Source organism: Phacochoerus africanus, chromosome 14 (genome assembly GCF_016906955.1).
Source record: "Phacochoerus africanus isolate WHEZ1 chromosome 14, ROS_Pafr_v1, whole genome shotgun sequence".
In the NCBI taxonomy this organism is placed as follows: Eukaryota; Metazoa; Chordata; class Mammalia; order Artiodactyla; family Suidae; genus Phacochoerus; species Phacochoerus africanus.
In genome coordinates this window covers 21062258-21088808 of record NC_062557.1, presented here as the reverse complement: position 1 = coordinate 21088808, position 26551 = coordinate 21062258, and the positions used below count along the sequence as shown (strand labels likewise).

General features: G+C 56.7%; 2 protein-coding genes across 7 annotated transcripts in view; both read right to left on the bottom strand.

Annotated features, from left to right (window-relative positions):
- Nucleotides 1-5525, bottom strand: part of JUP (junction plakoglobin) — a 29424-nt gene extending 23899 nt beyond the window's left edge. The window contains exon 1 of one of the 6 annotated variants that reach the window (XM_047757178.1): nucleotides 5387-5525. The gene's annotated coding sequence lies outside the window, so the exon portion shown is untranslated. Of the gene's footprint in view, nucleotides 1-4817; nucleotides 4837-5302; nucleotides 5323-5367 lie in introns of those variants that run through there. The other 5 variants (XM_047757173.1, XM_047757175.1, XM_047757174.1 and 2 more) reach the window with 5 other exon arrangements.
- Nucleotides 5526-17045: 11520 nt separating this feature from the next.
- Nucleotides 17046-26263, bottom strand: P3H4 (prolyl 3-hydroxylase family member 4 (inactive)). Its single transcript, XM_047758112.1, has 8 exons — nucleotides 25299-26263; nucleotides 25013-25165; nucleotides 24721-24892; nucleotides 23631-23759; nucleotides 21694-21839; nucleotides 20403-20486; nucleotides 17774-17918; nucleotides 17046-17451 (listed from the first exon to the last, which is right to left on the bottom strand). The coding sequence occupies exons 1-8, from the start codon at nucleotides 25779-25781 to the stop codon at nucleotides 17429-17431; spliced, it is 1335 nt and encodes a 444-aa protein (XP_047614068.1). The 5' UTR covers nucleotides 25782-26263; the 3' UTR covers nucleotides 17046-17428.
- Between the last annotated feature and the right edge of the window lie 288 nt (nucleotides 26264-26551).

The following is a 26551-nucleotide window of genomic DNA, read 5'->3' as shown; positions in this document are numbered from 1 at the left end:
GAGTGTCCGCTGTCCCCCCCAACCACCCCCAGGGGAACTTGGGGAACCTGACCCCAACTGGTGCCTATTCCTCAGGGTGATATTCCCTGGGGTCTCATTCTGCAGGGATCACTGCCTGACCCTCTCCTGGAAGCGCAAAGAAGACCCAACGGGTACTTCCCGGTTCAGCATTTTGCTGGAGAAAGCTGGGATTTGGATAAAGCTCGGGTTAAAATTTGTGACTGTCTCCAAAGCATGAGCTCATCTAAGATTGAGGCTGAGAAACCAGAGAAGAAAAGAGAAGGGGAAGAAATGGTAGTTGGGGGAGTTCCCGTCGTGGCGCAGTGGTTAACAAATCCGACTAGGAACCATGAGGTTGCGGGTTCGGTCCCTGCCCTTGCTCAGTGGGTTAACGATCCGGCGTTGCCGTGAGCTGTGGTGTAGGTTGCAGACGCGGCTCGGATCCCGCGTTGCTGTGGCTCTGGCATAGGCCGGTGGCTACAGCTCCGATTAGACCCCTAGCCTGGGAACCTCCATATGCCGCGGGAGCGGCCCAAGAAATAGCAACAACAACAACAACAACAAAAAAGACAAAAAGAAATGGTAGTTGGTAGGTGCCCCCACGGAGGGTGAGTATGGGTGGGTTTTTTCCTTCTTCTCAAACTTTCCTAAACTTTCCGACTGTTTTATAAAATGATCCGATATTACTTTTTCACAACCTCTACCTCAACCCCACATGAGCAGTGTATTGACTGCCCAGCCCGATCCTAATTCTCCCTGGTTCCTGCCACTCGCCAGCAATGAGAATCAAGAGACAAGAGTCTGCTGTCCCCACAGCGGGGAAGGAAAGCCAACCTGTTAAGCCACACTCCACAGGTCACAGAAAGCTGAGCTTCCTCAACAGAGGCTGAGGTGCCAGGAGGCTGAGCGAAGGGGAAGTGGTCAGAGTTTTCTATTCAGCTGGACAAGGAAGTTGCTGGAAATTGGGGCAGTTTGTGCCCCCACCCCACACCTCCACAAGGTTCAACTATGTCCCAGAAGGGAGGCCTCCTGGTGTCACGTGCAGGGACACAGACCCAGAGGACCTGTCCCAGCCACACTGCTCTTTCCCTTTACAGGGGTCACTGGGCCAGTGGCTCATGGCTACCTGTCCCTCGCACCGCCAAGTCTCAACTCCCCAAAGACACGCATTTCCCCAGGGACCCCCACTGACTTGGCCAAAAGGGTAGTGGAAGTTCCTATCGTGGAATTTCCTATCATGAGAGTTCCTATCGTGGCGCAGCGGAAACGAATCTGACTCGGAACCATGAGGTTGCAGGTTCAATCCCTGGCCTTGCTCAGTGGGTTAAGGAGCCAACGTTGCCATGAGCTGTGGTGTAGGTGGCAGATGCAACTCGGATCCCGCCTTGCCGTGGCTGTGGTGTAGGCCAGCAGCTGTAGCTCCAATTCAACCCCTAGCCTGGGAACCCACATATTCTGTGAGTGAAGCCCTAAAAAAAAAAAAAAAGTGATTCTTGCCTGCCCTCTCTCCCCGGGGCATGCGGGCCCTCCCCCAGCTCAGACGGATGGGGCCCCGCTTCAGAGCAGAGTCAATGCTTAGGCTCCACCAGCATCTCCCTCCCTCTTATTCGTCGACTCAGGGTCTCATTTCTAACAGAAAGGAAGTTTTTCCTCCTGTCCAGCATCCATTCCTTCCATAAGTGTCCCCATCACTCTTGTGTCCTCGGGGGGTGTTGGAAGACAGCAAGCCCATCGCCCTCTTTATGGCAGTCAGCCAGGACAGAGTTCATTCTCTTCTCTGTCACTTCAAGTCCCCGCAGGCTTCCCCTCTCCAGGACCAATAATCCCCAGGGATCCTCTCCTGAGCTCAAGGCATCCGGAAGCCCAGTGCTCGGTACCCAGGCGGTACTGACACACATAGAGGCCCCATTTCCCAGGTGCCTTCTGCTATCAGGTACCTAGTAAGCAGACCAGGTGCCAGAACCAGGCAGGTCTGAGGACAGTGGCACCAGCCCTCCCTTGAGGACCAAGGCTCTGCTGACCCCACCCTCCTCCCCAGAAAGGCTCTCAGCTGCAGAAAACCTACTCTCAGCCCCCAGGGCTCCCAGCTCCCTAGCCAGCTCCCCGCCCAAGAGCAGCCTGGCAGCGCTGACTGGGAGAGTCCAGCAGGACACTGGTCCGGTCCTGAATCTGACTTTCATTTCTCTCTGCTCCCCAGGGAACGCCTCCCCTCCCCCTTATCTTGGCACAGCGCCAGCCCCCAGCAAAGCAGACAACTCCCACTTCCTAAACAGGGACGAGCCCAGAACAGTCTCATGGTTCTGCCCAGCTGAAACCAGGAGGCAGCCGCAGCTTTGACCCCTGCCCTCTTCTCCCAGCCACAACCCCCTCCATGCATCCGCCAGAGCGCTCCCGCCTTGGGGAGGTAGCTCCCTCCACTAGGAACCCCAAACCAAGCCATGTGGGGGGGGAGGGGAGGTTTCAGAGGGCTGGAGACTGGGAGGTGAGTCACCCCCACCTGACAGCCCTGCCCCCACCTTCACCACCCACACATACCATCCTGGGCCCTTTCAAACTCTCTTCTCCCCAGACTCCCAAAGCAAGAAGGGGGTGGCAGCAAAATTCTTCCCAGGGCCAGAGCTGGGTGACATGGCAAGCTCTGGGCCTGTAGCCAAGGGACCCAAATGCCAGCCTTGGCCCTGTTTGGGTCTCGCTGGGCAACCTTGGGCAAGTTACTCAGCTTTCCCGAGTTTCAATTTCCTCACCTGTGGAATGGGGGTAATGATATGTGCCTTGAGGGATGGTCCTAGGGATTAGGTGAGAACAGTTTCATGAAAGTGGTCCCTGGGTTCTGAAGTTTCCATTTATCAAAGACTTACGGGTAGGTGGTACTATTATTCCCATTTCGCCTGGGAGGTCACTGAGGATCAGAGAGGCGAAGTGACTGGATGGAGGCCACGTCAGCAAAGAGTGACAGAAGTGGGAATCAAACCCAGTTCATTCCAATCGTGAACTAGAACAGTCCAAATCATGCTCAGCACTGCCCCACTAAGACATCTCTCCAAATAACATCCCTTCTGCAGAGGCATCGATTGCCCAACTCATTCTAAGATGGCTCTTTTCCCCAAGCCCTCTCAGGCTGGGGAGAACCCCCCTCACCTGTACCCGCCCCATGGGTACCTCCATCCCATGTGTGGCACTCAAAGCCTCAGCCCTGGCAGCTCAGAGGTTCCAGTGGGAATGGGGTATAACTGGGTTGGGGGCGATTGGATAGAGGGATGCAGAAGGCTCGTGTCACCCAAGCTGGGGCTTGATCCAGCAAAAAAATGACCATTTGGATCCATCCTCCCTTTTGCCCGCCTCTCCCTTTAGTCCAGTAAGTAACCAGTTTGCACCTCCCAGCAATCATTCCTCAGTATTATCTTTTCATCGCAGCCACAAACCAGATTAGCTAAACTAATCATTTAACCAGTGTAATTACAATGCCTTCCCCTCCTCCACTTTGGCACAGAGAAGGAGGAAAACAGGTTATTTTGCCCAAACTCCTTGCCCTCGTGACACCCACTGGAGCGGTACAGGGATGAGGGGTTCCCTCCTCAAGCTCCCCGACCCAGGGCAGAGCCTGATCCCAGGCCAGGGCACTCTACTGGGGGTGCGTCCTGACCTCTGCCCCCACGTAGAGTTGTCGGAAGTCAGCTCTTTCCAAGTGAGTCAGGGCAAGCAACCCTGACTCCCTGACCCAACCTCCCCTCCATCCCCGGAATGAGGGAGAACTTGGCTCTCCACTCTCCCCTTCTGTTCCCCGGGGAGGCCAGGGCAGGGGCTCACAGGAAACTGGGGGTGGGAGCCAAGCGCTAAGGCAGTTCTGCCTGAAACCTTCCCCCCAGAAGCCTTCTTTCAGTCCCACTTTCCCCATGGAACTCTCTCAGGAAAGAAGATGGGTGGCAAGAGGACTGCAAAGGCTCTGGAAGGAAGGAATGCACCTTGAAAATCCAGCAATCAAATGGAAACCCAGCCCCACTGCTCCACGCTCCCCGGCCTCAATTACCAGCCAGCTACAGAACGTGGGGGATGGGACGGGGGGGGGGGGGGGAAGACCAGAACAATCGCCCCCCGCCCCAGTCATGTTGGGCCGGCCCTGCCCCACCCCCATTCCTGGGGAGGGGGGCAGGGTCGGGAGAGAGCCTCCGGGGCAGGCCTCTGGCGAGGGGGTGTGGTGGTCCCCGGAGGCAGGAAGAGAAGGAAGAAGCTGCTTCCCCTTTGGCCCACCCCCCACCCCGGCCCCCACCTCAGGCCCCAGGGGCCTAGCAAACAGGATGGAGGTGGGGGCAGGGAGGACGGGGTCAGAGCGCAGGCACTGGGCCAGGTTCGGCCAGGCCGGCTGGGGGAGGGGGCTTTGCTCTGAGAAGGACCCCCGTAAGCCTGGAGGAAGCCCCGGGCCGGGAGGCAGGAGAACCCCCAGAGTGAGATGCCATGAATACTTCCTCCTGGAAAGTTTGTTTGGGGTGATTTTTCCGCCAAGAAGAGGTTACAGAGGAAGGGTAGTCCTGTTCGCTTATCCACAAGCTGGAAGCCCAGGCTACTGGCAACTGGGCGGGGGAAATCTCCACTCGTGCACGACCCCTCCGCCCAGAACCCCAGTGCGAGCCACGGGTGCCAGACACCGGCTGGGCGCGGAGCGGGGCCCTACACCAGTCCCACTGCCACCCAACCCCGCCTCCGCTGGCGGAGCCGTCGCCTGGCACCCACGGGAGCGGAGCTTTGGGAGGTCCCGCAGGTATGGTCCCGACTGGGCTCCAAGAACTGGAGGGCAGGGCCTCCGGACTCCGTGTGCTCACCTGCTCGGCAGGTGCGGCCCGCGTCGCTGGGAAAATGTGCGCTCAGCCCCCACAGTTGGGCAAGCTGGGCGCAAACAATAGGGCCCCACCCAGGCCTGGGGGAGTAGAGAGGGAGGGAAAGCGAAGATGACGCGTGAGGTGGAGTGAGGGTGGCCCCAAAGAGACCAGCGGCAGCAAGTTTCCCAAACAGTAAATTCCTGACTACAGAGTGAGCCCTGGGACGCAGGCCCAGCAGGCTAAAGTCTCCCCCGCAAGAGTCAGGGCCAGAGTCGGGGACGCGGCGTCAGGCGAGCTCCGGGGACCCCGTGGGAGGCAGGACCCCGGAGGCACCTGCCCTGATCCTCCTCGCCCTTCTCTGACCCTGGCTTTTGGAGCCCCTAAGCGCGCTCCACCAGAATCTCGCGCCCACTAAGTCTCCGCGCCCAGGACCCCAGCGCGCCCCCTGCCGCTGGTGCAGGGTGGCGCTCCCTGGCTCCCGCCCTCACCTGCCCAGACACCGCGGGGATCGGCCTTTCGGCCGTTCGCAGCCCTTCCCTCGCTCCAGCAGTACCTGCTCCGATCGTCCGCACCTGCGTGTGGAGCCTGGCCGGGCTGGGTTGGGGTCGGGCGGGGATGGGAGCCGGCGCGGGCTGCGAACTGAGCTCGGCGCGCTCGGGCGGCGGCTGCTCCGGACTCTGGCCAAGGCAGCAACTCAGTAACCGAACAAAAGGCAAAGGGACCTGACAGCCAAGCCACGCCTCTCGCCCCCTCTTAGCTCCGCCCCTGAGGGAGACACCCACCCGCTGATGCGGACTCACTGGCTGCCTCGCCTGACTGTCCCATCGCGGGGCGGAGCCTTGCGCCCAGTCCCCTTTCACCGCCGCCTCTGTTTATCCGCTGGCCATTGGCCCCAGGGACTGCCACTCGGCCCTGGGGAAGGTCTCCAACTTGAGATTCCATCCTAACTCCACACCTATTGGCAGATTGAAGGTTACTTCCTCCTGATTGGGCAAGGAACTGTCAGTAAGACTAAGGAAAGAACCAATGGAAGAGATGGGGTGTGTCTTGCCCCACCCTCCCTCGGAGCAGGTAAGACTGATTACTGTCCCCTTCCCCCTACCTGTCCAACAGGTGAGTCAGGGGGTGCCATGGGAAAGGACAGACGCCTTCACTGGCTAGCTAGCCAACTCAGCGTCAGGCATGATGCTTCTTTATGCTTATTCACCCTTGCCACAAAGTGGTAATAACATATTACTAAAACATTTCATAGGCTTTTTTCTGGGTTGGAATTTTTTTCTCCAAAGATGGAGTGCTCATGAAATTTAGAATTAAAAGGCCTGGATTTGGGTTCTATTACTTAGAAGCTATATGATCTTAGGCAAGTCGTCTTTCACTCTGCTTCTCCACATCTGTAAAATGGGTACATTAGCTATATCTCTCTCATGGGAGTGAAGGAAGTTTTGTAAAATCACTTGAACAACTGCTAAGTGTTAGAATTTTAAATTAATGATATGTGTGTGTGTGTTTTAATTCTCATGACAGTTCTGAAAAAAACTGTTAGGGCAAAAAAATGATCCTCCTTTCAAAGATGAGGAAACAGCTTCAGAGAGATCACCAAACTAGAAAGTGACAAATCCTAAACTAGAACCCCTTTCTCTTCTAATTCCAAGGCCCATCAAACCACATTCTTCCAGTGGGATAACAGCATAACCATAAAATGCCAAAGCAGCGAGAGGGGCTGGGAAAAAGCAAAAACAAATTCGCTGGTGAGAGACAAAAGAGCAATGATTTGTGACAAAGAGAGACGTCTCAGTATTTAAATCAACTATACTTCAATAAAATTTAAAAAAAAAATTTTAAGTTTAAAACATTTTTTAAATTATATAAAAAAAAGAAAGCCTTAATGGGTTTGGAAAAGGTTAGTAGATCTAAAGGAAATCAATACTGCCATTAAAAAATGGGGCAGGGTGTTCCCTTGTGGTGCAGTGGATTAGGGATCCAGTGTTGTCACTGGGCTGCTTGGGTCTCTGCTGTGATGCAGTTCAATCCCTGGCCCAGGGGACCTTCCATATGCAGTGGGAAAAAGAAAAAGAAGGGAGGGAGGAAGAGAGGGAGAGGGAAAGAAAGGAGGAAGGAAGGGAGGGGGAAGTGGGGAAAGGAAGGAGAAAAAGAAAGGGGAAGAGTGGGGGTTAGTGATCAAAAAGAACTTCCCAATAGGCAAGCTGAGAAGACAGGGGTCTTTCTGTGGTTGATGGAATGAATGCCTGCTGGGGGCTGTACAGGCTGCCAAGGTTTTTACAGACACTCACTCATCCTCACTTAAGTATTGAGCACCAGCTGTATATAAGACCTTGGGTTAGACACCCCCCCACACCCCCCACCCCCGCCCCGTGACATGGAAAATCAAAATGAACCCAACCCTCAAAGGGCTTCCAGAGGGCCGAGTGTAAACAGGTCGTCTTAGTCACTCCGTGTGCGCTGGTGTCGGGGCGAGGGGGACGGGGGTTATTCAGGACAGGGTTCCCCATCAACAAAGCTTTGTATCCGCAAAGCTAGCACACAATGGGCTGACTGGAGGGACCTCAGCAGCATCCTTCCACTCTCCCCACTTCTGAGGCTTGTGCTATCCAAGATGCCTTCCTGGAAGGGGTCAGGGAGACATCGACATCCCCAGCCAGTTACCTCCACTTGCCCAGGCCATTGCCCTGTGCTTTGTTTCCCTTACTCCCCATCTTCCTGCTTATCTCAGCATCTTTTTCCCTACCTCCCCACCCAGCGCCTTGCCACCCTGCCACGCCATGCAGCCTGGGAGGAAAGGGGCTCCCCATCCTAGGCTGCTGCCCGAAGCAAGGTTCCACGTCCTTCCTCTCCCACCTCTCATCTTCCCCTGCCCACTTGACACATCCCACACAAACACAAAACACACACAGCTCTAAGCCTGGCTTAACCCCTTCCTTGCTTCTGACTTCAGCATACAGGCAGGGTTGGGGTGGTTGACTGCAGACGGGTGCAGAAGCCTGGGTGGAGTGCAGGAGCAGAAATAAGGCGTCACAATAAAGCGTACGTGTGTGTGTGTGTGTGTGTGTGTGTGTGTGTGTGTCCCTCCCCAGAATGCTCCTTGCATGTCAGCCTGGAACATGCTACAACAAGCTGGCCTCAAAGCTCAGGGTGGCACTGGGTGGAGACACCACTTCAGCAGCAGGAAAGACTGGCTTAAGACTGGGTCTTGCAGATCAAGGGGTTTTCTGCACACTTATTGAGCACCTATTTTTGCCTGCTAGGCACCAAGAATTCATCTTCAGAATACAGAAAAGAATCAGAATTTTTTTTTCTTGCTTTTTAGGGCCACACCTGCAGCATATGGAAGTTCCCAGGCTAGGGGTCCAATCAGAGCTACAGCTTCTGGCCCATGCCACAGCCACAGCAACATGGGACCCAATTCGAGCCTCGTCTTCGACCTACACCACAGCTCAGGGCAACGAGGATCCTTAACCCACTGAGCCAAGCCAGGGGTCGAACCTGTGTCCTCATGGATGCTAGTCAGATTCGTTTCTGACTAGCATCAGAATCAGAAACTGATATGTCCTGGAACCAGCTGTCTCTATGGGGGATTTGGGTGGGCGGGCGGGGGCGGGGGAAGGAGGAGGTGTCTATGGCCACAATCTCCTCTGTGGCTGGAACTTGAAGAAAAGGCCACCAGACCATTTTACCCAGTCGCCTGCCTCCAAGCCTTTAGAGACAGGGATTCCTCTGTTTAATAAATCTCCAGAGGAGTTGCCGTCATGGCTCAGTGGTTAACGAATCCGACTAGGAACCATGAGGTTTCGGGTTCGATCCCTGGCCTTGCTCAGTGGGTTAAGGATCCGGCGTGGCTGTGAGCTGTGGTGTAGGTCACAGATGCAGCTCGGATCCCGAGTTACTGTGGCTCTGGCATATGCTGGCGGCTACAGCTCCAATTCGACCCCTAGCCTGGGAACATCCATATGCCACGGAAGCAGCCCTAAAAAAGACAAGAAATAAATAAATAAGTAAATCTCCAGAAAAGGAGACTCTCCAGCCTCCTTTATATGAATTCTCTTGTCTCCTTATTCTAACACTGGTAAGTTCCTTCTGGTGGCTAGCCTCAATTCACATCCTTGCAGTTTAAACTCATTTCTCTTGCTCAGATCTCAGTGGAAGTAGAGTCCTTGGGCTGCCAAGAACACATACGGTTGAAGTTCCATGTGGCGCATGCATCAGTGGTGTCTCTGCAGCACCAGGTCTCAAGTTCAATCCCCAGCTCAGCACAGTGGGTTAAAGGATCTGGCGTTGCCACTGCAGGATAGGTCACAACTGTGGCTCGGATTTGATCTCTGGTACAGGAACTCCATGTGCCTTGGGGTGGCCAAAAAAGGAGTTCCCATTGTGCTCAGCGGGTTAAGAACCTGACTAGTATCCATGAGGTTGCAGCTTCGATCTCTGGCCTCATTTAGCGAGTTGGGGATCCGGCATTGCCTTGCTGTGAGCTGTAGTGTAGTTCGAAGATGCGGTTCAGATCCCGTGTTGCTGTGGCTGTGGTGTTGGCCAGCAGCTATAGCTCCAATTTGACCCCTAGACCAGGAACTTCCAAAGGCTGCAAGTGCAGCCATAAAAAGCAAAAAAAAAAAGGAGGAGGAGGAAGAGGAGGAAGGGGAGGAAGGGGAGGAAGGGGAGGAAGGGAGGAGGACGAGGGGAAGAAGAAGAGGAGGAAGGAGGAGAGGGAGAAGAAAAGGCAATTTAAGCTTGCAGATTTCTGAGGCCTCAGAGCAAAGTAAGACAGGGCACCAAGTGGCCCCTCCCAAGTCACCCCAGAGACAGGAGTTACTGGCCAAGAGGACCATCTGATGAAGGGAGCTGCTGGGGGATGGGGAGGCACTTCACTGGAGGAAGACGAACGAGGAGGCGGCCAGGCTGCCCTTCTCAGCTCATCTCGCTTCCTCTCATCCTCCACGAGGCCTCTGGGCCATATAAGGAGGTGCGAGAGTTTCTGTTGTCTGTTCACAATCAGGTCTCAGCCCTTTCTTTCTTTCTTTTTTTTTTTTTGTCTTTTGTAGGACCGCACCCATGCACGGCAAAGGGAGGTTCCCAGGCTAGGTGTCTAATCCGAGCTGTAGCCGCTGGCCTACACCACAGCCATAGCAACACAGGATCCAAGCTGCATCTGCGACCCACACCACAGCTCACGGCAATGCCGGATCCTTAACCCACTGAGCAAGGCCAGGGATCGAACCCACAACCTCGTGGTTCCTAGTCGGATTCATTAACCACTGCGCCACGACGGGAACTCCCTTGACTTGTAACTTATTGTTTATTTTATATATTTTTTGCTTTTCAGGGCTGCACCTGCAGCATATGAAAGTTCCCAGGCTAGGGGTCAAATCAGAGCTGCCGCTGCTGGCCTACACCACAGCCACAGCAATGCCAGATCCAAGCTGCATCTGTGACCCATGCTGCAGCTTGCAGCAGTGCCAGATCCCTAACCCCCTGAGCGGGTCCAGGGATTGAATCCCCATCCTCACGGATATTAGTTACCGCTGAGCCACGGTGGGAACTCTGACTTGTAAGTCATTTAGAGCTATGTATGTGGGACACTGGGACACCTTTGGCATTGCTGGTGTGGGGGTGAGGGGACTTGCTCAGGGTGACCCCGTCCGGCCTGGGGGAAAGACATTGGCTACAGAAGAGCCTCCCAAATGCTCAGGGCTGGAGTGGGCCCAAGCATGGCTGGGAGTGACGAGAGAGCAGGGCGGGACGGTGCAGGGCCCTGGAAGTGAGGGTGGGGGTGCTTCTGCCATTTTTGCTGCCCTTTGCCCAGGGGAGGGGCCTCGAGGCCAGAGGCTGCCCATGGCCTGGTCCTGTGGGTGTGTGCCCAGCCAGCCTGGGGAGGGCTCTTAATTACGAAGGTAGCTCCAGCCACACTTCGCTGCAAGGCGTGTGGGCGGGGATGGAATGTCAAAGGGAAAACAGGGAGACAAGAAAACAAGAGATAGGATGGGCCAGAAATAGCGCGGGGCCAGGGTGAGATACCAGGGGTGGGTGGTGGGTGGTGGTGATGGAAGGAGAGGCTGGAAGGAGGGCCAGGACCCCTCCAGAGAAAGTCCATCCCCGAGTCACCCCCCCTTACCTATCCCAACCTCCCCTCCCAGAGGTATGGTTTCAGGACTTGGGGAGTCAGCAGGGTGGGCCCCAGGCATCAGGACTGTATTCTGGAGCTGGGTCTCTCTGGGTCTCTGAGCAACCCCCTCCCCATCCTGAAGGGCAGGGGGAGAGGCCTGGGTACTTGAGTCCCCCCTGTTTCTGCTCCTGGCCTAGCGACTCCACTCCCAGGCTGACACAGCTGGGGCCCCACCCGCCCTGCCAGCCTGCTCGCCCCTCCCTTCCGGACAAGCCAGGAGAGATGCCTGCCCCGACAGGCGCCCTTCCCACGGAGAGGCCACCCCTCCCCTGCTCACACTTGAACACACACACACACACAGAGCAGGAATTTCTCTCCCACTTGTTGAGAGTCCCTGGGCAGAGGGATTCTAATCAGGCCCCACCTCCTGGAATATATGGGGAAACTGAGGCTGGAGCCAGGGGAGGACTCTCCCCAAGGTCACACAAGCAAACTCCTGGCACTTGGCGGGAGGAGGACAGAAGAGAACCAATTTGGGGAGAAGTCAGCGGGAGGTGCGACTTCTGGCAAACCTCGTGATTAGAGAGCCAGGCCTGGGGAGGGGCAAGTGTGGGGTGGGGGTGGGGTGCTGGCCAGCCCACCTGCGGGATCTAAACCTGTAACCTCCCTCAGTTCCCCCAAACCCACGAAGCTGGCTGGCGAGGGCCCTACGCAGACCCACCGATCCATTATGCAAAGAGACCCCCTGCCACCTCCTCCCGCCCTCCAGCCTTCCCCGGCTCCCAGGCTCCTGGGCTCCTGGCCCCAGACTCCACCTCAGCGGGAACTGGGGCCAAGGTTTGGAGGCCCTTGGCCTTGCGCATTAATCCGGGCTTCCCGAGTCCCCGTCCTGTGGCCACCAGGGAATTTGAGAGTTGAGAATCCTTGAATATTTCATCAGCACTTCAGCCTCCAGTTGAAGAAGCAGCCAACTTACAGCTCATGGATAATTTATGACCCCAGCAGAGAACCTGGAAGGGAGAGGGGGAAGGGCAGGGGGGGTGGTGGGCAGGGCGGGGAAGCCTGGACCCTGCTGCCGAGGAGGGTGTGTGAGAAGCCAACTCCATCTCCAGGGTGTGTGGGGGGAGAGGAGGAGCTCCAAGGCCAGGGACAATTCCATTTCTGAGGATACCAAGGTATTACCCCTAAAAAAGTTATGACAATAATCGTGCTAAAGGTTAAAGTTACATGACAAGCATTTTCTGACTTCATTCCTGTCCCTGTGTCTAACTGTGTGTATAACCTCATTTGGAGAGAACGAAATCTTTTTTGTGCGTGTATTTTTTTTTCGCTATTTTAGGGCTGCACCCTCGGCATTTGGAGGGTCCCAAGCTAGGAGTCGATTTGGAGCTGTAGCCACAGCCATTGCAACATGCAATCTGAGCCGAGACTGCAACCTACATCACAGCAACACTGGATCGCTGACCCACGGAGAGAGGCCAGGGATGGAGCCCAAATCCTCATGGATCCTAGTGGGGTTCGTTAGCAGCTGAGCCATAAAGGGAATTCTCAAGAACAAAACTTTTTTTTTTTTTTTTTTGTCTTTTTGCTATTTCTTTGGGCCGCTCCCATGGCACATGGAGGTTCCCAGGCTAGGGGTCGATTCTGAGCTGTAGCCGCCAGCCTACGCCAGAGCCACAGCAACTCGGGATCCGAGCCGTGTCTGCAACCTACACCACAGCTCACGGCAACGCCGGATCGTTAACCCACTGAGCAAGGGCAGGGACCGAACCCGCAACCTCATGGTTCCTAGTCAGATTCGTTAACCACTGCGCCACGACGGGAACTCCTTTTTTTTTTTTTTTTTTTTAAGAACAAAACTTTTGTTGTTGTTGTTGTTGTTGCTATTTCTTGGGCCGCTCCCGCAGCATATGGAGGTTCCCAGGCTAGGGGTTGAATCGGAGCTGTAGCCACCGGCCTACGCCAGAGCCACAGCAACGCAGGATCCGAGCCGTGTCTGCAACCTACACCACAGCTCACGGCAACGCTGGATCGTTAACCCACTGAGCAAGGGCAGGGACTGAACCCGCAACCTCATGGTTCCTAGTCGGATTCGTTAACCACTGCGCCACGACGGAAACTCCAAGAACAAAACTTTTTAATGAAACATCCTTCGTGGCTAAGAAGCCTCCCAAGGTCAAGAGTCTCCTGGTCCCCACACCCACCCGGGGCCGGGGAAATGGGCCAGATTCCCCATTTAGATGGGCTGGACCTCACTCCTTCCTCACCTCCTCTTCCAGGAAAACCACCAGGATTTAGCCAAAGAGAAAAGGAAGGAATGCCTAGTGGCCACCACTTACTTTGCTCCAGGAATATAACAGTGCACTCTTCCTGTTAAAGATGAAAAGGTGAGGAGGTCCTATTGTCCAATGCTCAGCAGTAATGAGCCCGACTAGAATCCATAAGGATGTGGGTTTGATCCCTGGCCTCGCTCAGTAGGCTAAGGATCCGGCGTTGCCCTGAGCTGCAGTGTAGATCCCAGATGCCATTCAGGTCCCGAGGAGTGGCTGTGGCTGTGGTGTAGGCTGACAGCTGTGGCTCTGACCTCACCCCCTAGCCTGGGAACTTCCATATGCTGAAAGGCTGAAAAGCTGACCCCAAAATAGAAAAGGTCAAGTTCTCTTGGCCTCTTCTTTACTAAGAGATCTACCGTAGTGAGTTCTCCCGCAGATCCAGAGATGGAGTACACACGGGGGTAGGGTAAACCAGCAGCCATGGCCTCCTCTTACCTCAGTTTCTCCACCTGAGTCATAGGCATGAGAGGTGCTTCTGCCCCAAGGGTTAGGGGTCGGAAGAGATGCTATCCAGGTACCCCGGCGCCAGCTGGGATCCAGGCAGGTGGTGATTATGGGGTGATGTGTCCACACTCTGGGCTGGGGCGGGCAGCCCCAACCCTCCCCATACTCCCATTTAATCCCCATGTCATCTTGGAGTTGGATCACAGAAGGAGCCAGGCAGGCCTGTGTCAGCCCAGCTTAGCGTGAGCCCCAGCCCCCTGGGAGCCCAACCTAGTCTCTCTGGGCCTCAGTTTCCTCATCCGTGAAACTGCGGCCCTATGCCAGAGCCAACCTCGGAGAACAGTTGCAAGAGGAGGCCTGGAAGAAGGCCCTTGAGTGGGGAAGCTGCCTGGGGCTTGGGCCCTGAGGCTGCCAGGACCCCCCAGTAAGGTTATGTGGTTGGCCACACTGCCAACTGGATACAGCCTTCTGACCCAGAAAGAAGTCACTCGTTGTCACCCCAGAGAAGGGGAACACTAGGGTGAGATTTCAAGAACTATTTCTCAAACCTAAGGGGGGGGAATTTCTTCCATTGGAATTTACTGGAATTTGGGGGGATGGGATAACACGGGACTCCCTGCCCATGGCCATCACTTCGCAGGATTCGAGAAGAGGCTGGTCTAAATGACCCCGCAAGTCTGTCCCCAGGGCCTCTAACATCTGGTCCAATCCCAGACAGCTGACAACGGGAGGTGGAACCAGGCTACAGAATCAGGCCTGACAGTGAGGCTTGACTTCCCGCTTTCCTCCCTGCCTGCCCACCCCTCCCTCCTTCTCTCGCTCCCTTCTGGAACTCTCAGCCTCTCTCAGTGAGCTGCAGCCATGTGAGAGCTTTGTCTCCACATCCGGTTTTTACCTTTCTCTCTGCGGCCCCAGCTGACAGCCGAAAGGGACAAAGCCAGCTCCAAGGACGGGGAGGGAGGAGACCACGGTGCTTTGTGCCTTCTCTCCCTGCTGTGCATCAATTTGGGATACAAGTTTCAAACCCAGCTCAGCCATCACCTTACCTGGGGGAACCCTGGAAAAGTCGCTTCTCCTCCATCTCACCTGTGGCAGAAGGAAAATGATATCTATGTTGCAAGACTGTTTTGGGGGTTCAGGGCTGTAAAGAAGCTGCCAAGGGCCTGACACATAGTAGGTACTCAACACATTGTAGGTGTCTTTCTGGTCCAGGACACCTCCGTGGCGCACCTGAATCTGGCCCTACTGTGTGCAGTCATCCCCCCCCAGAGGTCTTCTGGTCCTCCCTAACCTTCTAGCCATTAGGCTACAGGTGGTGGGGCTGCTGAAGTGCTGGGTGGGGGAGCTGGGGACGGGGGCAGGAGGGAGCCGAGTGAGACAGAGACTTGGAGGAGGCAGGGCGTCTAGGCTGGGTGGGGTTGGGAGAATGAGCTGGAGGGCCCCAAAGGGCCCACGCTGGGACTCGCTGGAACTCGGTCTCACCGGTTTGGTTTGGGGAGCTGGCCGGGCAATAGGGAGAGACGCTGGCACCAGGCAGAGGTGGGAGGGGCTGGCGGCTACTGGGGATGGAGGAGCTGAGTAAGGCTCACTGGTAGGGGAGGGCCTAGAGCGCCTAGAGAGGGGCGATCCTCTGCTCCCAGGGGACACCCCCCTATCCACACACACCCTCACCCTCAGATACACACGTAGACACACACATCAACACACTCCTTAAACTGTACCACCTCCAGCCCCCTGTTCTCTGATCCTCTCAAGCCTATTTTTCCAGCTCACTTATCTAACATGGCCTGATAACTCATTGAGTACAGCAGTCACTGTTTACTGCCAACGCTGGAATGCCAAGTCCACGAAGGCAGGGTGCTTGGGCTGCTTTGCCCACTACTGTAGGCCCCAGGACCTACGGCGTGCCTGGCACATAGTAGGTGCTCAGGAGATATGTGCTGAGGGAGTGAAGAACCCTCTGGAATCACACAGTCCCTCCGGGACGCATGCTTACACCCGCTCAAGTCGCCCACGACGCTGCCACCTTGTCAGACACGTGCACGCAGGTACTCGCTCACACCCGGACCCGCACATGCACGCGATGCGATACACAAGCACAAAGACCTCCTCGCTCCCGCACACAGACGCTTTCAGACTCACACCCAGCCGTCCAGATTCCAAAGCTCCTACTCACGCCGGCAGGCTCCAGCACGTCCCCGCGCCCCACCCTCCGCAGGGCCAGCCCCGAGGGCAGCCCCGCCCAGAAACAGGGGCGGGGCCTCATGGACGCTGACAGCACAGCAGCTCGGGAGGGGCGGGGCCGCCCTGGCACCTGGGAGCTCTCCCGCGACGCTGCCAGGGCTGACCCACCTATGGGAGGGAGGAGTGAGGTCACCGGCGCCCCCAGCCTTGACCCCGCCCGTGCTGCAGACTCAGACTCTGCCCTTCCTCCCCACGTCTTCACCAAAAGCCTAGACGAAGGTCATGGGGTGGGGCAGGGAGTCCTCCTGGGCACGGAGATGGGCAGGACCTAGACCAGGTCACCTGGCATATCTGGGGAGGGCTGTGGATGGTGAAAACTGGGCCTACCAGTCTCGGCTCCACCCTCCAGTAGGAGAAGAAGGCCCTTCTACCACCCTGCCCCTGGAAGACCAGAAACGTGGGCAGTGGGGCAGAAGTGGCATGGGACTGTCCCTAGCCCCAGGGAGACCCCTCTTGTCCCCACCTCTCTGCTCTGGGGAGAGCACTTGGCACGACCCTGCCAAGTGTGCTGGTAGCCACTTGGCACGACCCTCACCCTGACACTTCCAGACTCTCTGCCCCCCTAGAGCCAATGCAAGATTGAGCAGGACGGGGTCTGGCAGTCCCACTGCCACCGTGAAGTCTCCTGTAATCGAGCTGTATCCCTGGGGCTTGTCGGGTCACTGAGAGGGACCTGTTCCCTGTTATTGAAATGAATGGGTGAATAGATAGCGAAGGGCATGCTTGCTCTAACTCTAAGGAATCCGGGGCAGTAAATGCTTGGAAAATAAAAACCGGAAGTACCCGTCCTTGGCCCCCTCCCCACAATCCCTGAGATAAGTGATACTGAAAATACAGGCCATCTCGGAAATCTGAAACCACCCATCTTCCCAGGAGTCCGGCGGAACTGCAGCCTCACGCCCCCTGGCGGCGGATGGCAATTTCGGGCTGCTGCTCCTCGCGGGTCACAAACGCGTAGGGTCCACAGAGGCCAAATGGGTGGCCCCTCGCCCACGCCCACATTTACTGATGAGGGGAGATGGGCGCAGCGGGAGAGAGGGAAGGACCTGCATCCTCCCCACTCCACCCAGGGGAGACTGGACCCCAAGGCTGTGATTCATTCAGTAAGAAAGGTTTATTGAGCACCCAATACCGGTCTGCCAGGAACAGCTGGACTCCTGGTCCCCTGCTCTTCATAATGCAGCTGCCCCTTTGCTGTCTCTGCAGTTCAGGCTGGGACCCCAACCAGGAAGAGCTGGAATCTTCTCCAGGAGACTGTCCTGGTGGAGAGAGCCCTGGGAGGAGGGCAGGTCCTGAGGTCTAGGGACCCAGTGAGGAGGCAGGAGGGGTCTGGGGAGCAGTGTCCACAGGTGGGATAGGCTGGGGCCTGGTCAGCTCTGTCCACTTTACATGTTTAATAAATAGTTCTTGTAGCTGCCCAGGCTGGTGAGGGTGGTGCCCCTGGGCCAGGCTTCCCAAGCTCTGCCCCACCCCTCTTCTCATGGGAGTTCAGGCTCCGGCTCTGAAAAGGAAAGGAGAGGGCATTGGGGTTAGCCAACCCCCCCAACAGGTGTCTGGGTGCTGTCCTTGAGGGAGGTGGGGCAGGCAGGAGTGAGGCTCCCCAGGAACAGGTCTCAGCTGGTCCCTGTTCCAGAAAGGATGTCACCCCCACCCCCACCAGGTGGGGCAGGGGTTGCGAACAGGCTGGAAGCCTCCGGAGCCAGGGTGCCAGCACCCAACACACATACTCCCTGGCCTTTGCCACTCAGGGAACAGACCCTTCTGCCCCTAACGTCCAGCCTAGGCTACCACCCCACCCTTCCACCAGGACTCAAGTCACTGACCGGCCTCAGCCTCGTCACCCTTGGCGTCGGGCTCCTGCCACCAGTCGGCATAGATGCTCTCCTCGTAGTCACCCTCCCCTTCAAACTCGGCATCAGATGGAGGCTCCTCAGGCTCCGTGGGTGGTTCTGGCTCCTCCAGCTCCATCTAGAGCAGCCCCAGGAGAGTGATGGGAGGAGAAGCCAGGCCACGGCAGGCATGAACCCAGACCAGCTCCCCTCCTGGCCCAGGGGTCCTCCCATCCCACCTCAGCCCCAAACACCTCCTTCCCTGTCTCACTCCAGCTCTCCCGCAGGAATGCCTGGAGGGTTTCTCCCGAAGTCCTCTTCCCAAACTGCTCCCTCCCTAACTGATGCATGGGGCTCCACCAGCAGACTCAGGGTAAACACTGCCCTCTTCATAGCCTACCTTTCAAGCATAAACACCTGAGGAATACTGCTAGTCCGTGAGTACTGTCTGTTTATGCTGTTTCTAGCCCAGGAACGCCTTGACTCCTGTGCTGGCAAGCTTGTTTGTCCCTCGTGATGTGGCCCTTGCTGATGACCCTGGCTGGGTCTGGAGACCTCGTCCAGCTCTCCGTGCTGCCCTCTCCCATTGCACTGAACTAACTGTGAGCTGCTTGGGCAAGGGACTGACTGGGCCTCTCATCAATTTACCCCAGCCCCAATCACGGTGGCTGGCAAACAGCAGGCAACAAATAATCATCAAAAGGTTGGAGTTCCCATAGTGGCTCAGTGGGTTAAGAACCTGACATAGTGTCCGTGAGGATGCGGGTTTGATCCCTGGCCTCGCTCAGTGGGTTAAGAATCCAGCGTTGCTGTAAGGTGAGCTGTAGGTTGCAGACGTGGCTCTGATCTGGTGTTGCTGTGGCTGTGGTGTAGGCTGGCAACTGCAGCTCCAATATGACTCCTAGCCTGGGAATTTCCATATGCTGCAGGTGTAGCCATAAAAAGAAAGGAAAGTCATCAAAATGGCCACTCCCGAGCAGTTACTATATGCCAGCTCCATACTAGGTGCTTCCCATACTGGATCTCATTTAATTCTCACCACAACAGTGTGAGATGGGCATTATTCTCCCCATTCAACAGATGAAGAAGTGGAAGTTCAAGGGTTACCTAAGGGCTGGGTGGAGGCTGCCCAAATGGGAAGTGATGGAGCCAAATCTGGCGAACACTAGAACCCAGGTGCTCGAGGCACCAACTTGACCCCCCCAGTGTTTTGTTTTGTTTTTCCTTTTTAGGGTCATACCTGCAGCATATGGAAGGTCCAGGACCAGGGGTTGAATCAGAGCCACAGCTGTGGCAAACTGGATCCGAGCCGCATCAGTGACCTACACCACAGCTCACAGCAACGCCAGATTCTTTTTTTTTTTTTCTCTTTGCCATTTCTTGGGCCACTCCCGCGGCATATGGAGGTTCCCAGGCTAGGGGTCGAATCAGAGCTGTAGCTGCCAGCCTACGCCAGAGCCACAGCAACACGGGATCCAAACTGCGTCTGCGACCTACACCACAGCTCACGGCAATGCCGGATCGTTAACCCACTGAGCAAGGGCAGGGATCGAACCCGCAACCTCATGGTTCCTAGCCGGATTCGTTAACCACTGCGCCACGACGGGAACTCCACAACGCCAGATTCTTAAGCCACTGAGTGAGGCCTGGGATCGAGCCCACATCCTCACGCACACTATGTCAGATTCTGAACCCACTGAACCATAATAGGAACTCCTCGCCCCCATATTTGAAGAGGGGCATGAATAAAGGAGGGGATGGAAAAATAAGCTCTGGGCAGCAACGCCTCAGAGAATTCAGGCTCTCAAACCCTCATTCAGAATCAATGTGATAACACCCTGTGGTCCTTCCTTCCAAGCCCCCTGTGTTCGTTCATTCATTCACTGGTTCATGCAAACTCAGTTTCGAACCACCAGCTCTGTGCCAGATGCCGTGGGAGAACTGGGAATAACCTGGTCCCCGTCCTGGGGCACAGTCCTCTGGGAGACTGGCTGGGGAAAGGGACGGGGTGAGATGGTTGGGGGCTGCAAAGAACCCTGGTCCAGGGAGGCTCTGGTCAGCATGGGCACTGCAAGCCCAGAAGAGAGAGCCGGGACATGCAGCAAGGGCTTCCTGGAGGAGGCGAAACCCGAGCTGAGCCCAGGAGAAGCAAGATTCAGACACAGAGGTGTTCCCGTCGTGGCGCAGTGGTTAACGAATCTGACTAGGAACCATGAGGTTGCGGGTTCGATCCCTGCCCTTGCTCAGTGGGTTAAGGATCCGGCGTTGCCATGAGCTGTGGTGTAGGTTACAGACGCGGCTCGGATCCTGCGTTGCTGTGGCTCTGGTGTAGGCCGGCGGCTACAGCTCCGATTCGACCCCTAGCCTGGGAACCTCCATATGCCGCAGGAGCGGCCCAAGAAATGGCAAAAAGACAAAAAAAAAAAAAGATTCAGACACAGAGAAGCGGGCCAGGAGAAGATGGAGTGGGGTGAAAAGGGCAGGTGTAAATAAGGGGCAGGTGACATCTCTGCTTCACGACAGCTGGCTGCCAGGAGCTGGGACTGAGCATTGGCACAGTGGCCCCAGGAGGACCCAGGGGTCTCCATCACCATCCAGCCCTGTAGGGCAGGCGGCCACTTACCTCATCATCTGACTGCAGGTACATGTGGGCAAAGTCCAGCAGCTCCCGCAGCTCGGCTGTCTGGTTGTGGTAGAGTACGGCCTCCTGGGGGAAGAGAAGGAAAGTGAGGTGAGCCGGGCCCTGCTGCCAGATGGTGGAGGAGCCAGAGCACCTAGAATCTGGGTCCTCTGGTCCTTTTCCAGCTCGAAGAGCAGGAAACAGATGTCAGTTCACAGGCTGATGGAAAAATCGTAGCAGCTTGAAGTGCAGGGGTTAAGAAGGATTCTGAGGGTTCGGTGAGAAAGAGTGCCTCAATCGATTAGCAATGTCTGTCACTGACAAGGAAACTGGGAGTGGTACCTTGTGTCCCATATTTGCCAGTCTGGCCCTAGACTCCTAAGGGGTTTCCTCAGTTGGTCCAGGTTAGGGGCTCCCTGGGGAAGAAAGACCAAGTCCAGCACTGAGGATGACAAGGCTGAGGGAGGAAACAGGCAAGCACAGACAGGTATTTTTTCCTCCTGCATCCCAGGCTTTGTGCTGGTGGGGCAGGTAGTACCACTGCCACTTCGCAGGTGAGGCAACAGATTCAGAAAAGGAGTGTTACCAGGACCACACCGCTGGTGGGGCTGGGTTTGAACCTAGGATTCTAACCGTAACCCATATTCTTTTATTTATTTATTTATTTACTTATTTATTTATTGCCTTTTAGGGCTGCACCCATGGCGTAGGGAATGTCCCAGGCTAGGGGTCCAATTGGAGCTACAGCTGCAGACCTATATACCACAGCCACAGCCACGCCAGATCCGAGCCACGTCTACGACCTACACCGAAGTTCACGGCAATGCCTGACCCTTAACCCACTGAGCGAGGGCAGGGACTAAATCCGCCTCCTCATGGATACTCGTTGGATTCTTAACCTACTGAGCCACAAGGGGAACTCCCCATATTCTTTCTTTCTTTTTCTTTTTTGTCTTTTTTGAGGGCTGTACCCTCGGCATATGGAGGTTCCCAGGCTAGGGGTTGAATCGGAGCTGCAGCTGCCAGCCCAAGTCAGAGTCACAGCCACACCAGATCTGAGCTGTGTCTGTGACCCACACCACTACTCACGGCAACACCAGATCCTTAACCCACTGAGTGAGGTCAGGGATCAAATCTGAATCCTCAGAGATCCTAGTAGGGTTTGCTAACCACTAAGCCCCGATGGGAACTCCCCATATTCTTTCTTTTTATTTCCCATCCTGCCTTTTGAGGAAGCCAGGATATTTTCAATCAAATCACAAGTCCTGAGAGTGCCTGGGAAGGCGAGGCCCACCTCTCTGGGCTGGAAGTCCTCCTCCTCCAGGCCCCAGCGAGCTCTGTGGAAGCGGTAATACACCAGGTTCTGCTGCATCACACTGTCTGCAGGGTCGAAGAGCATGTAGCTGGCGGCACTGCGCGCGGCCTGGCGCACGTCGTTCACTGCAGGCAGGACAGGAGTGAGAAGCAGCCCTGGCACGTCCCCCACCTGCAGGGAGAACCCTGACCTGGCCCACCCCATCTCCCAGTTCTGTCCAGAGGCCCCGACTCCCCAGCTGCCTCCAGAATTCCTGTTGGGCATCTCCCTCCACCCAATAATAATGCAGAGCTAGACTATATCAGACACCTGCCCTAAGCCCTGTGTAACTCATTTAAGTCACCTCATTCTTATCATCCCCATTTTACAGACTAGAAATCCAAGGCATTGAGAGGTTCGGCAAACAGCTCACACGGCTGGAGAATGACGACACTGCAGAATCAGAGGCCGGTGGCCCGGCCCTCAGCCTCTTTGCCAGCAGGACCACCAAGGGTCTCCTGGCCCCTTTCTTCAGCTCCTCCTCTCCAACTCCAGCCTGTCTGAATCTTGGCATCTCTGCATCTCAGAACCCCTGGAGATTGACCATCTTCGCTCTAGCTGATGCCAGAATCTCCCTCAAGTGAGAAGAATCTTAAGTCCTGGTACTACTTTTTATTTTGGGCTGAGACAGTAGCATGCAGAAATTCCCCACCACACCAGTGACAATGCTGGTCCTTAACTGTTAGGCCACCAGGGAACTCTTTTTTTTTTTTGCCTTTTGCCTTTTCTAGGGCCGCTCCCGAGGCATATAGAGATTCCCAGGCTAGGGGTCTAATCAGAGCTGTAGCTGCCGGCCTATGCCAGAGCCACAGCAATGCAGGATCCGAGCCGCGTCTGTGACCTATACCACAGCTCACAGCAATGCCGGATGGTTGACCCACTGAGGAAGGCCAGGGATCGAACCCTAAACCTCATGGTTCCTAGTCGGAGTCATTAACCACTGCGCCACGATGGCAACTCCTCTTTTTGTCTTTTTAAGGCTGCACCCAGAGCATATGGAAGTTCCCAAGTTAGGGGTCAAACTGGAGCTGCAGCTACCGGCCGACGCCACAGCCACGCCAGATCTGAGCTGCAACTGAGAAGTATACTGTAGCTTGTGGCAACGGCGGATCCTTTAACCCACTGAGCAAGGCCAGGGAGCAAACCGGTATCCTCATGGATACTAGTCAGATTCTTAACCCGATGAGCCACAACAGGGAACTCCCCCAATTTTTTTTTTTTTTTTGGACTGTGGTGTTCAGAGGCTTGATGTGGGATCTCAGGTCCCAGACCAGGAATTGAACTCAGACCACAGCAGCAGTGAATGTGTTGAGTCCTAACCACTAGACCACTGGGAAACTCTGGTGCTACTTTTTTGTTTTTATTTTGGTCACACCCTCAGCATGTGGTTCCCAGGCCTAGGACTGAACCTGTGCCACAGCAGTGACCCAAGCCACAGCAGTGACAACACTGGATCGTTAACCTGCTCCACTGCAAAGGAGCTCCCAGTGCTACTTTTTATTAGCCATGTGACTGTTGGCCCCTTGCTTCTATGAGCCTCAGTTCCCTCATCTGAAAAATGGGTCCAATAAGGCATCTGCTACTGGCGGTTTGTGAGAGGGTCAAGTGAGATAAACAGACATGGCAGAGCTTTGTAAACTGCCAAGCCAGGTGCAGGTGCAGTGGGCTGCTAGTCATTTACTCAAGAGGCCCTGGAATTCTTCCCTGAGGCTGTTCTCTGTTCCCTCCCTCAAGCCCCTCACCGGCCCCTCCACCCCCAGCCTTCCCTCTTCCCTCCCATCACCCGGGATCTTCAATTCTGAGGGACGGAGCCCCTCGACTCAACATTACTTCCAGTGCAGGGCTCACCCCCACCCCAAGTCCACCAGGAAGCTCACACTTGTAGTAGGCAAACTGCAGGTAGTGGTACATGGTGGCCACGAACTTCTCCACGAAGTAGCCACCCACGTTGGGGGTCAAGTTGGTCTCACAGTCCACCTTGCACTGCAGGGATTCGGCGAAGAGATCTGGGGGCGGGTGATGACGGTGAGAGGATGTGTGCGGAACAGAGCCATCCTGCTGATGGGGATGACGAAGACGACTTTTTTTTTTTTTTTTTTCATTTTACACATGCACTAGAGGGGTATGGAAGTTTCCAGACTAGGGGTTGAATCAGAGCTGCAGCTACCGGCCTCTGCCAACAGCCACAGCCACGCCAGATCCAAGCCACCTCTATGACCTACACCAGATCCTTAAGCCACAGAGCAAGTCCAGGGATCCAACCCACATCCTCACGGAGACTACATCAGGTCCTTAACCTGAGGAGCCACAGCGGGAACTCTAGGAGACGACTTCTAATCCCAGCTCTGCCTGCTGATCTTATGCGATAAGGCATATAAAGTGACGAGCGATGCTGAGGGAGGCTACTGGTGGGCTGGGCAGACCACCCCCACAGCTCAGCCGCCACCCCGAAGCCAGAGGAAGCCAGGGCACTCTGAAGGAATGGCAGATGAGGTTGGGAGGTGGGACTGAGGCCCAGATAAAGAAGCTCAGGCCAGTCCTTTTTCCCCCAACTGAGGGATCTCCAGACTCGGGGTGATTTCTGGCCACAAACTGCTTTCTGCGCACACCTGCTGGGCTGTTTCTCACCTTGGCACCTGAAGCACCCTCAGCCTGGAAGGCCTGAGAATCCAGGCTCCCCAGACCCCCCTGGGGTGTCACATCCTCTCTGCACTGATGCCCAGCACCTTGGACATTGCCCACTGTAGCCCTCTGCACCCAGTGGCAGGTGATCTGTTAGCCTCTCTCAGGAGACTGAAAGCGCTGCAAGTCCGGATAACGCCTTCCTCCTGTCCACCTCCCAAGCACTTAGTAGGTGCGCCATAATTGTGTACCTGATGAGTGTTGTGTTAAGGAGATGCAGGAGTTCTGGGAAGCAGGGACCTGTGGCTGAGAGGGATGCCGACGGGAATCTGGCTCAGGGGATACCTGCTATGGATGGATAGAAGTCCTTGAAGTCCACCTGCTCGTGGGCCCCCTCGCAGCCAGCCAGACACCGGGCAAAGACGGCCAGGTACTCGGCCAGTGCCCGCTCCATGTCCTCCGTGCTGCCGCGGAAATCGCCGCTGTTGTAGAGCTTCACAGCCCGGAGGAACACGGCCTGGGGAGAGGGGACGCGACAGGGGGGTTAGGGGGACCCTACACCTCCCCTCCTCTACAGGCCCTGTGGGTGGGGGGGGGGGCTCAGGGAGGAGCGGCAGGGCCGGCCCTGGCACCCCACCTCGTAGGGCTGGGCCTCCAAGTCCGTGAGGGGCTCCTCGGCGGCGTCCAGCAGCCCCCGATAGTAGTTGAGGTACTTGGCGGTGAGCTCGTGCTTCGGGTTCCTCTGGAGGAAGGTGTAGGCCGCGGCCACCGCCTTCTCCAGCCGGTTAGCCTGTAGGGTGGGGACAGAGCCGCTCGATTGGGCCAGAGGCCACAGCCCCGAGCGCGCGAGGGCTTGGCGATCGGGGGTGAGAGCCGAGCTCCCCTCGACCCGACGGGGCGGCCGACGCCGGCTGGGCGCGCACCTTGAACTGCGCGTAGTGCAAGTACTGGTAGGGCAGGCGGCTCTGGAAGTCGCGCAGCAGCTGGCGCGGCGGGTAGGGCACCTGGAAGGCGGGCAGCGAACGCTTGCAGCGCCGCAGGCAGGCGGCGCGCTCCAGGACGTAGCCGAAGAGCTGCAGCTCGCGGGCCCACTCGTCTTCGTGACCGCCGTCGGGGTCGGGCGGCGCCGGCCCGGGGGTCGCTGCGGAGGGCGGCGCGGGGCCGCTGCAGTTGGCGTGGCAGAAGGCCTCGCTGTCCCGCAGCAGCCGGTGCAGCCGCAGCGCCGCCTCGAGGTAGCGCGCGCTCTCGCGCCAGCTCTCGCCCTCGTACTGCTCCAGCGCGTGCCCGTAGGCCGCGGCCAGGGGCATCAGGTCCTCGGGCGGGAAGCCCCGGAAGCTGTACTTCTCGTACTGCGCCCCTGCGCTGCCCAGCAGCAGCCACAGCAGCCCCCACGCCGTCCGAGCCATGCCCCCTCCGCGCCGGCCGGCTCTCCCCGGCCAAGCAGGCGTCCCGGCCCAGCGGGCGGGCAGGCGGGCGGGCTCAGGGGCCGGGGCCTGCCAGGCGTGCCCGCTGGGTCTTAGCGCCGGGACTGGGGGCGGCGAGGCGGGGTGATGCCTTGAGTCAGATCCCCCGAAGGGCCGAGGGCTTCGTCTCCACTCTTTTCAGAAAGCCCAGCGCTGTCCTTAGTCGTTGAGCTCCTGCCCTTGAGGTCCTGCCCCTCGGCAGATGGTGTGAGTGGGTGGGGGAACGCTTCCCACAGGGGTGGGAGAGCCCAGAAAGCCCTTCCTACACAAAGACAGCCCCCCCCCCACCTTAAAATAGAGAAATCGAGGGGCGTGCCACCTCCCTCTCCTTTGCCCAAGCCCTGGAACGTGCTCTTCCTTCCATCACGGACGTCCTTCTGCTCACTCCCCGCTCCCAGCCCCGAAGACGACACTCCAAGTGCCGTCCCAGCCCACGACAGGAGACACACCCCTGGGTTTACCCCGCATACCCTCCACTCCCACCACTTCCCACTTGATCTCCCTCCCTAAGTCGGAAAGTCCTCTGGCAGCCCAGCTTTTGCAGGACAAAGCAGCCCCTCCCTGGAGAGCTGTCCTTGGGACAGGAGGGGTGGGAGGGAGCCCTGAGATACCCCTCCAATTCTGGCGCCTCACCAGCCACCTGGAGAGGCCAGGATTTGGGGTGGCCAGCCGAAGAGGCAAGAGATGCCTCAGCCAGGCTTTAGGACCCCCCC